This window comes from Oculina patagonica, chromosome 13 (assembly GCF_052425735.1).
Source record: "Oculina patagonica isolate OP01 chromosome 13, crgOcupat, whole genome shotgun sequence".
Taxonomy (NCBI): domain Eukaryota; kingdom Metazoa; phylum Cnidaria; class Anthozoa; order Scleractinia; family Oculinidae; genus Oculina; species Oculina patagonica.
The window spans coordinates 21,065,321-21,076,320 of record NC_135770.1 but is presented as its reverse complement, the minus strand read 5'-3'; the positions used below and the strand labels follow the sequence as shown (position 1 = coordinate 21,076,320).

Below are 11,000 nucleotides of genomic sequence, written 5' to 3'. Positions count from 1 at the left end.
AAGTTTTTTCCTATATATATCCGATTTTTTGCTCTTCTACCAAGCTTACTTCAACTAGGATCTTCATTTGTTTCTAATGCTGGATTTCCAATGTGCGTATTTTTTTTACGTGCGTTTACTTCCGTGAAAAAAATTTAGAGACAATGTATGAACGACTTTCGTACACGTTTATACGCAAGTCGTTGATACACTGTCTCTTAATTTTTTCACGCACGTAAAAAATTACGTGTCATGTGGAAATCCACCTTAAGTCTTAGTCAGTTTTGTTTTTGTGATGGCATGCTCTCGTTTTTTTTAAATATACTATTATTTCATATGTGACATTTGCACTGTGTGGGCCAATATGTTAACCATGAATTCCCACGATTCGGCGTCCATCGCATCGGGTCCGGAATTGGTTTTGTAAATTTTCCGCGTATGAGCTTGGCCTTGACTTGGCCACCGGCTGTGGTAATAGAGGAGTAGCTAAAATTTGAAAGCTTCCGCAAAAGAACTTTTAAGCCCTTGTCGGGAAGGGTTATTTTTTTTTATTGTCGAGACTTTTTGAGCAGGGGTGGGGGCTTAAAATTGAACTTCCACACGGGGGTCCTCAATAGAGTTTTTACGCTATCTATACCCCACTTTTTCTTGTAAAATTACAAATGCTTCCCTAATACCTAACCACTGTGGTACTGTGAGAGTAAAAGTGTCTCGTTTTTCGATCAGAACTTTGACTTTGATCTCAAGTGCTTCAGACTGTTTTTAGAAAGAAAGAAATGAAATAAAATAAAATAAAAAAATCTGCTGCTAAATGACCGACAGGGCTGGGCAAGTTTGGGTTTCAAAACACTAGGAAAGTAAATGGAAGGGACTTAATTCCATTTCAAAATTTGTTATCTTCATAAGGAATTACTAATAGATTCTAAAGTGCTGTACAAATCTCAATATCGTGTTTTCGGCCACTCTCGTGTTTGAGAGTTTAAGGTAAACAGGCTAACCAGGCGGTGTTCAGGCTGACCGCGGAATGCACTTGAGGCTGGCCGCGGCGCTATTTAATTTAAGCTAATTTAGTTCACTTTCTAGACAAAAGAACAAAACACTGGCATATAGTACAACCCTAAACTGAACACTGCTAACGAGGGCAGTGAGTTCATATGGCAATCATGTGACATGTTCATGATCATGGTGACCGTATGATCCATGTGAAATTCTAACGTTTAATCCTTGTAACGTTTTCTACTAATTGGCCTATTTACTCCTATAGCATGTAGTAGTTCGAAATAAATGCACAGTAAATGAAACTCGTGCATGTCTAAACTTCAGCCAAGAAATCCACTAACAATTTCCTTTTGACCTATTTACAAATCACTGTTTTAGCTGTCAGGTTTTAAAGTTGTTTATGTATTTGGTTTATAGTTGTTCTGAAATTCACGATCACAGTTTCGTTAACAGTCAGCTCTAGCTTTTCTTTCATGGCTTTCTAGCATTTCTCAGGGTAGTCTTATTTTAATCATTGTTTTCATGATAACTCTATTTAAAACCCGTTTACAAATTCTGATTCGTCATCTCAACCAGGCGTGAGCAGTGGCCGGTGTTAAGCTGCCCCTATCTACAATCACATCAACCTTAATTAACCTTTATTAGCTATTATTCCTTACTTGATATCACCTTGGACACCAAATGTTTCTGCTTTTGTTTTTAAAATAAATGCTGTTATTAAACGTGACGTAAAAAGAAGTCGAACATTTTAAGAAGCAGTGTTATTAATCAGCTGCGGACAATTTAAAACCGTTCTTATGCTGTGATGGCAAAGCTTGTGCCTTTATGTATTTGCTTGGCAATATTAATTTGTTGGTTTGATCAAGGTGAGCGAAAAAAGTTCTCTCGAGACTAGTTTTAAGCTGTTGTAGAAGTGGGAACTTATGTAAAGCAAATGATGAACAGACTCTAGGCTAAAGTTCATAGTCTTCAGTAAGCCCTGTTAGCATGGAGGTACGTGCATTTTGAACTCTTACATACGGAGTGGGAAATTATGCCTTAAAAATGTCCCTAGTTCATGTTCGGAAAATTTCTGTGCATTTCCTTTAAATAGAAGGATTGTTTTAAGCTCAATCTCTCTTGTTTAGCAACGTCTCTATATACTTGGTTGCACGCTATGTGATTGAAGGGAAAATCAGTCAACTGCAAAACCAGTAGTACAAGCAGAAACGCACGGTTTTCTTTTACTCTTCGTTGGTTTGTGTTTTTCTCTATTTAGGAACTACTTAAAACCGTAGCCGGTTTTCAATTTCACTCTCAGTTTTCATGATATGGTGTTCTTGTAACGAAAGACTTTTATTCGGTAGTCCAGTTTATAGTAGTAGTGGAAACCTACGATAAGTAATGTTAATACATAGTCCTCGGTTAGCCTTTTCAGCATTCAGCTGCGTGTATTTTGAACTGTTACATATGGAATGGGGAATCGTGACTTTAAAATGTCCTTTGTTCATGTAAGGAAATTATCTATTTCTTTTTCCTTTAAATAGAAGGATTGTTTCGAGCTCGATCTTTCTTTTTTTAAGCAACATTTCTGTATATAATCGATTGCACGCTATTCGATTGATGGGAAAATCAGTCAACTGCAACACTTGTAATACAAGCAGAAACGCACGATTTTTCTTTTATTCTTCGTTGCCTTGTATTTTTCTAAGTTTAGAAACTACTTCAAATAACTGTAGTTTTTATTTCTCTCAGTTAAATGATAGGGTGTTCTTGTAACGATATACTTTTTTGGTATTCCAATTTAAGTGCCTTTAAGAGATAGCTATGGAAACTCAGATAATTTGCACATGTATTTTAGAGTAATGCAGGAGGCGCTGTGACCTAATGGTTAGTGCGCTGGAGAGAAACGTCCGGATTCGAGTCCTGGCCAGGGCATTGCGTTGTGTTCATGGGCAAGAAGCTTTACTCTCATAGTACCTCTCTTCACCCAGGTGTATAAATGGTACCGGCGAATTCACTGCTGGGGGTAACCTTGCGGTGGAATAGCAGCCGGATGGCCGACTAGGCTGGAGCGCAGACTCATTTACCTTACCTTACTTGCATGCGCCCTTTCACACCATACCTCAGTCGAACAAAGTCAGAATTCCATTTTATTAACGTTCGCAAAACGTTTTATGAGAAAGCCAACTCATCGTGCTTTCCATTCTTCATCTGTGTGTACTTTAATCAACACAATAATTATAATCACCAAGGGTACAGTATTGACCAATGAAAAGCTGTGAATTAAAACTAGTTTGTAAACCCTTAAAAAGGGTAACATAGCCATTTGTATGCATTATTGACTTGGCGTCGTTAAGGGAAATATATTGGACTTGTAATGGTCGTTATCGTGCATCAGACGCTGTTAATACTACGCCAAAACGTTGTCACCCTTTTGCATGCCCTTAGGCACCTGCGGTAAGAGCGATTATAAAATTTTTCTCATTTTGAGTGCACTTATTCACTGTGACGTAAAGAGAAGTCAAACGTTTTAGCAAGCACAGCAAGCAGTGCGATTATTCAGTAGCGGACTGTTACGCCGTGATGGCAAAGTTTGTGCCTTTATGCATATGTCTTATAATTTGTTGGTTTTATCAAGGTAAGCTAAAAAAATATCTTAACGCTAGTTTTAACGATTGCATTATCGGAAGTCTTTGTAAAGATAAAAAAGATAAAGACGAAAAAGGAAGAGATTAATGAAAGCTAACGGAGCCTTAAAGTCCTTGGTTAACCTTAGTAACAAGCAGCTGCGTCTATTTTAAACTCTAAATTAGTATGTGCATGGGGAAGTCAATTTTGATTATAAACTGTCCCTTGTTCATAACCAGATATATATGTTCATGTTCCTCTAAGTTATTCTTTTAAGATGAATCGGGCTGCTTCAGCAAAGTTCGTATGCCTGGTTGTAAGTTATTTGACTTAAGGGAAAATCAGTGAAACGCAACCCAAGTAGTGCAAGCAGAAACGCACGATTTTCTTTTACTTATTGTTGTCTTGTAATTTTTTTCCGTTTCGGAAATATAATCAAATGAAGTTTATAATTTGCTCTCAGTTTACATGATTCGGTGTTCTTGTCAAGATATAACTTTTATTCGGTGTTCCAATTTAAGTGCCTTTCAGAGATAACTATGAAAACTATTTAATTTGCGCACGTATTTTCAATTCTCTCCAAAAACGTTATGCATTTCATGTTCATGAGACGATTTAATGCAACATGACTAATTTAAAATTGATACAGTAAACCGGAAAACTTCGCAATCGCTAACCAGTGTCTGTAATACTGGCGATTGGTTTTAATCTTCTATAAATGTTTTCGCTTGGACTTGTGATACTATAATTATTTGTGTAATAAAAGGGCCGCCGGAGCCCACATCAAAGAAATCGGAGGCTAACTGCACATGTGCGTGTTTGGCGAATTTCGAAGGATTCTTGTAGTGAACAAAGAAGCACCCCTTAATATGCTGCGTGATAACATGGAAGTCCAAGCATTGGCATTGCCTCTAAATACCGACATCTAGTCTTTGCCCCAATATAGAAAGGAAAATGATGCTCGGTCTCGAATTCGATCTTTCAGCCCCATCTTAACTCCACCAAGCCAATTAAGGACGGCGGCTTCTCTGCGAACGCGGTCTTATATGAACAATTACGGGGTTAAAAACTCATACGTAACATTTATTCGACAACAAACGCCAAACGCGGTCCTATATAAACAATTAACTGAAGTGCAAGACTCATATATAGCAGCTGAAATATTATCGTACTGATTTCTTGTGCAATCTTGGCTCCAAAATCAGCAACGGCACTTTCAGCTGGAAGTAGTTTTTTACACTACTTAAAGCTTTAATAGAATCCCAACTTGTGAGACAGTAACAAGTTGACGTGGTCGAAAAGTTAAACTCGGGTATGCGGGAATAAACCCAGCTATAGTGACAGGGTGGATGATTTGAGCCAGGGACATCTAGATTTTAAACCTAGCGTTTTAAACAACTGGGCCATGCCACTTTCCAAAAGGCAAACTCATATTCAGCAATAAATAGACACACATATACGGGGAGGGTTTTGGCACAAATCGAGACAACTCGCTCGGCTCACCCGGGCTCGCCTCGCTCCTTGTCTCGATTAGTGACCAAAACCCTCCCCGTATATGTGTGTGCAAAAATCGCGAGCGGCACCCAAAATCTCTGCGGCTTGAGCGCTCACAAATATCAAGCTGACTTGCTGTGCCAGAAAAAATTCCTATTGAACAATTGCCCAATAAAGATAAAATGGGAAAAGGAAGGAAATCAATCATATCAACATGCCCAAAAAAAATCTCAAACAACACAAAAGAACAAGACATCATGCGTCCTAATTACCATACAAATGCAAAAAAAGAAAACTTTTTTATAAGAGAAGAAACCATCGAATTGTTAAAATCAGTTGACAAAAAGCTTCTTGCAAACTTTTTGACAAACAACACGTGTTAAAAACATGCAAAAAATTGTCTGACAAAGTGCAAAAACGTTTTTTTGACAGAAAAATGGTTGCCCTGCGAGCGGCACGCAAAATCGCGTGCGACTTACGTGAGTTGCGTGACATTTTCAGAGAGAGTCTGGAAACCATATTTCTAGTTCTCAGGCCCTTGGACGAGCAGAAAGAAACATGGCGGCCTAATCAGGATTTAGTGTTTGGGCCGATAAAAAACGAAACAGAACAGATATTACAAAAAAAATACGCTCAGTTAACGCGCTGTAATTTTTTGTGCCCCCACAGAAGCTGGCGAAGTGAAGCGAAGAGAAGAAATCGAGAAATAACAGGATTTGATCACAGAAGTTTATCGATCGATCAAAAGAACTTTCCCGAAACATCGGACTCAATCGGGCCTGTTTATTTTTTTTCTGCTTCAAGCATTGCTTCCACGACTTGATATGTTATCTGTCTGACCTCATTTTGCCAAACGGGAGTAGAAAGTTCGGTTAAAATAAAGCAAATCGCTTGGAAAAGCACCAACATTTTAGCCTATTTAGCCTTTTTACCAAACTTTACCAAGTGTCTAATTAATGATGACATCATCCTGATGCCCAAAAGCGCATGCGTACTTGCTCAAAATAGGTGAAAGGGTACCACAAGTGAAAAACGTGACAAAGTGAACTATATATAAGTTAACGCGGCCGTAACTTTTTGTTAGTTCACAAATTCTGGTGAAGTCAAGGGAGGTAGTGGATGGCCAACCACTTGCATCCTGTTATAAAGGCTTGTGCGGATGGTGAATTACGGGGTATAGGGGGACTCCTTTCAGTGGGAGATACGCCTGGGTGAACCCGCCTCGGCCCTACTGATAACGTGGGGGTGCTCAGAAATTCCTCGCGATTTCAAACCTCGGCAGAGGTAAAAATGCGGGACAGCCGCCTTGTCAGCGGCGGGGAAAAAGTCCTAGCCGGGGCTAGGCAAGAAACAGCCAACGAGCACCCCCCGACCAGGGTTTTGCCCTTTCGTTTGACCTGTCACGCAACGTCACGCGTGACTGTCACGCTCTGTGTCACACAATGTCACGCTGTGTGTAACACAATGTCACGATTTGTGTCATGCGTTAATTTTATTTTTCTGAACACTCAGATTAAATCCAGTGTTTATTTTCTCAAATCTGATTTCGACTCTGCTGATATTCTTTTTTTTAACCTATCTAATTCTTCTTGTCGAATTTCCTGTCTCAGTTTCTCAATGTCAGGCTGTGGGGATGACTTTTTTTGGCTTAAATTTTTTGTAAGGTGCATGCGAACAGTCTCTTTGAGGGCCATGTAACGAGAATATTCATCCAAAATAATTTGAAACTCTTTGTCATCAACTTTATTGTCAATGAGAGCGGCAGAAACAAGTCTATTGACAGTTTCCCGTTTGGCAACAGCAAGAGAAGTAATTTCATTATTTTTCATAATTTTTGGTTCAAGTTTTTTGCTCGCTCCAGTGAAAGCGACAGACAAAACGCCTGTAATTGCAGCACATGCTGCGAGAGGAACGCTTACCGGCAAACCAACGACTGTTACCGCTGTTCCAAGGCTGGAAGCAGAGAGAACACTGGACAAACCACCCATTGAAATTGCGGAATAATGAAAAAAAGACTTCACCTTTTTATACTTTTTCAAAACAGCTCGGTATTTTGCAACTTCTTTGTCAAATTCTGAACAAATTTGATTGATTTTTGTTAACCTAAAGTTTTCTGGTTGATTTGGCAAAGCGGGATACAGTGTTTGTTTTACGCTGTTTTCTTCGCTAACACCATAAGCAGGGGCACTCGGGAGAACATTAGCAGATGACATGGTCGTATACAATTAAAAAAAATATTAATTTAATTCTAATTCAAAATGCAGCGGAGCTCCAACAAAGTCAAACTTACTGCCAGTTTTGTCTTTGACGGTCAATGTGACACTGTTCACACTCTGAACAGCGTCGGTTCGACGTGAATTATTGATAAAATTTTGAGGGTAATGAACCAAATCATAAGGTTTCTCGGTTATTGGTACACAAGCGAGAATGTCACTTGGCTTTCCATTATACAAGTTATTTTCTTTGGAAAGTAAATCGCAGTGAATGTAATAAAAGTCTGGCTTAGTAAAATCTTCAATTCTTGCGTTAGCAGCATCAACAATTGTGTTCTTAAAAAGTTTAGAAAGATTTTTATCAAAAGAAAAGCTTTCAATATTTTTTGTTTTTGTTATTGAAAAGCCTCTTTTCAAATCATCCCTTTTTACTGTTAGCTTTTGTTGATCTTTGAACTTATTAGTCAGGTAAGTTGTAATTTCATCAAAATTGTAGTTGCCTGGAAAAAAATCAGCAACATTGTTGCTCACATTGTTTTGTTTAATGCTTATGGAGCCAATTTCTTCCAGATTACGCCAGCTGTTTTGTAACGAGCATGACAGCAGGCTGATAAACCTTGGTTTTTCAATTGGCTGGTCAAAGTAAACAGCTTCCCCGTTGTAACTCGCGTCGATTGTGAGCACAACCATCTTTATAATTATCTTTTGAAAAATAAATCTTTAATATAAAATGGCTCCGCCTATTCCGAGAGCTGATGACATTTCTCAATCAGTTTTTCTTGATTCCAAAGAAAGAGATTTTATGAAGTGGATGAAAACCCCAGAAGCAACTACAATTTCTGAAGCGGCAAAAGACAAGGCATGGAAACCTTTTCTTGCGAAATATCCGAACGCTGACCGAACAAAATTTGTTGCACAGGTTGAGTTCGCGTACAACCACACAGCAACGGCAGACATTTATTTCAAGGCAGGGCAAGGCAATTTGATAAATGTTTTTGGCTCAGACAGCAAATATTGGAGCCCAGAGATGAAAAAAGCACTGGGGGTAAATCAAATTTCAGGCGGTTTTCCACAACAGCTGTCACCAAGCGGCGCAAAAGGCTCATCTTTGCCAATTCCCGCGGTTGGATTTCACGAAGCCGCACCGAGTTTGAAAAAAATATTTAACAGCAAAATTAACATCTACGTCACACCAGACCAATATTTCACAACGAAATTAAGAGAGATTTTTCAAAAAACAAAACTGAAGCATACATCAGGAAAAGAGTCAAAAAGGTGGCTTGCTGGCCCTAATATGTCCTACTGGCCTCAGCAACTTAACTTTGCTGTCTGGTGCGCGACAACAGGCAGTGGGATCAGTCGAGAGATTTTCGATGAAGAACACTCAGCTCTCAGCCTGCCTCCGGTTGTGCGTAATTTTTACCTTTTTCACGTTTATTTCACAATCAGGCGAATATTGTTTCAGATGGGTGGAATTCAGAGCGTAAGCGCCTTGCCTGGCGACCCAACGTTTAGCGAGTTCGACAACAAGTATGACGTAGCTTCGTATAAAAGAATATGCGCTGAGTTCGGTGTCGACCCGTCAAGCGATTTTCGTTTCACAAGAGGCGCTAACCACGGACTGGGTGACGTTTATATCTGGATCTCAAATATTGGTCCGAAAAATTCTGGAGCAAAATACCCCGATTGCGATAAATTTTCGGACGAAGGGGGAGCTGCAAGCAAGGGTAACTTAATTCAATACATAGAGCCAGATGATTCCGCAAATGCACAGGCAGACTGGTTTTGCCCTAACGCCGTGGAAGGGTTGACCCAAGCAGGTTTGTCGAGAGTAAACCAGTCGACAGAGGCTTTTGTATACTGTATTCTGGGTTCGCAGGTCAACGTTCGAAGTAGCATACTTGGCACAAGCGGCCGCGCAAAAGAGGCACAAAGTGAGTTTCTCGTGTTGGTTGAAGACGCTATAAGGCAACCAGATCTGGCAAAGTCAGTTCAAAGATACCAACTCGCCATCGATGAGGCTAAGGTTCGGCTTAACCTTGCCGTCTGCCCAGGTGCCTGGCTTATGCCCGCCAGGATGGTAATAAATACAGAAAGCATTGTTGGTTACAACAACCAGCTTAAGCAGGCTGTAGGAGGAATGAAAGTTGGAGTAAATAATGAGGTTAATACCTCCACAAAAAAATCAGCTCTTAAACTTATGGCCGGAGGACCATCAAAAATCAACCCACCAAACAGCCACCCTTCAAATCCTATACACAAGAGCGCCACAGCAAAAAAAAATCAGGCACCTGCCGCAAGCGCGGCTGAAACACCAGCTAGCAACGCGCAAAGCGCTAAAGCTACGAAGGCCGTAGCCAATGATTCACACGAAATAAACAAAGCAACTGTCGCTGTTGGCGCGGTTGGAGCAGCAGCTTTGCTCTACACCCTTATGCGCTAACGTCTCTTTTTGATGTATTTTTCAACAAGAAAAGCAACCACAGCAAGGATAAGCAGCCAGGTGTGTTCAGCAAGAAAACCGATGGCTTGACCAGCGGTTTTGAAAAGAAAGCTAACAATCGAGCCAATAAGACCGGGCTGAGCTGACGCAACCTTTGAGCCAACATCACTTAGGCCTTTTCCCAACGCTTTGCCGGTGGCCTTCAAAGAGTTTGTAATGGCACTAATTACAGCACCAATCGTGACACCAGCAGCAAGAAAGATCGCTGTAACTGTCACGCCATTTTTTTTGAAGATTTCTTTGATCCTCTCACGAAGTGGAAGCGCCCTTTCTCTTTCCGCAATCTGCGTTTGCAAACGCCCGAGCTCCTCGGTTCTTTCTGCAACTCTGTCTTCAGCCGCTTGTTTTTCTGATGGTGAGGCATTTTCATCTTCAATAATTTTTTTGTCTTGCTCGTTTTGGCGCTTGAGCTCATCTTCTTGCTCACGAAGTTCATCAAAAGTTTTTGTTTCGTTAAGCCTTTCTTGCATTGTGCTTATTTCAGTATTTTTTTCTGAAATGTTTACCCTGAGTTGGTCGACTCGTGTTTGATCTTTCTCTTTCTGCTTAGCTTGTTTTTCAAGAGCAGCAACTTCTGTTTTTGCGTTTTTTTTCAGATTTTTTTTCAGTTGCTTAAGTCTGCGCAATTCTGATTCATTTTCAACATTTGACCCAAGTTGATCCATCTTGGCATTTGTTCGCTCGATTCTGATTCTCAGATCTTGCGCTTCTTGGGCGGCTTTTTCTTTTTCAAATTCAATTTTTTGTCTTTCTTTAAGTTGTTTTTCGGCATCTCTTAATCTTTTGCGTTCATTTTGTATTTTTTCTTTTTCCTGTGAAATCAGAGTTTCGGTTTTTGGACCAAGTGCTTTTTTAACGAAAGTTTTGTTTAAGAAATCAGAACGCAAACCGCTTCCGTCATCTAATACTATCTTTGTTTCACCACCCTTTGGACCTGCCACAACAATTTCCATTGGTTTTTTTGATGAAAAACGAATTGGCCCTAGTTTTCCAAAATCCACTTTTTGGTACTTTTTCTTTATAAAATCTTTTACGTTTTGTATTTCTTTTTCTTGATCTTGAGGTGATAAAATGTTACTCGTAATGTCTGTAGGAACGTCTCTTATGTCCAATAATGAAGTATTTGAGTTCCTTCTTAAATTTCTTAGTCTTTCTTCTATATCTGAGACATAATCTGGTAACAATGGTGTTTCTTCGTAGGA

At 39.7% G+C, this 11,000-nt stretch overlaps 1 protein-coding gene across 1 annotated transcript; it reads left to right on the top strand.

Annotated features, from left to right (window-relative positions):
- The first annotated feature begins 8,097 nt into the window (after positions 1-8,097).
- On the top strand, positions 8,098-10,577 carry LOC144637016 (uncharacterized). Its single transcript, XM_078496193.1, has 2 exons — positions 8,098-9,459; positions 10,557-10,577. Exons 1-2 carry the CDS (start codon positions 8,098-8,100, stop codon positions 10,575-10,577), a joined length of 1,383 nt encoding a protein of 460 aa, XP_078352319.1.
- The last annotated feature ends 423 nt before the right edge of the window (positions 10,578-11,000 follow it).

Coding starts and splice junctions, on each gene's coding strand:
- LOC144637016 (XM_078496193.1), top strand. CDS start 8,098: ATGAAGTGGATGAAAACCCCAGAAGCAACTACAATTTCTGAAGCGGCA. Junction 9,460..10,556: donor AAGTTGGAGTAAATAATGAG/GTTAATACCTCC, acceptor TCTTTCTTTAAG/TTGTTTTTCGGCATCTCTTA.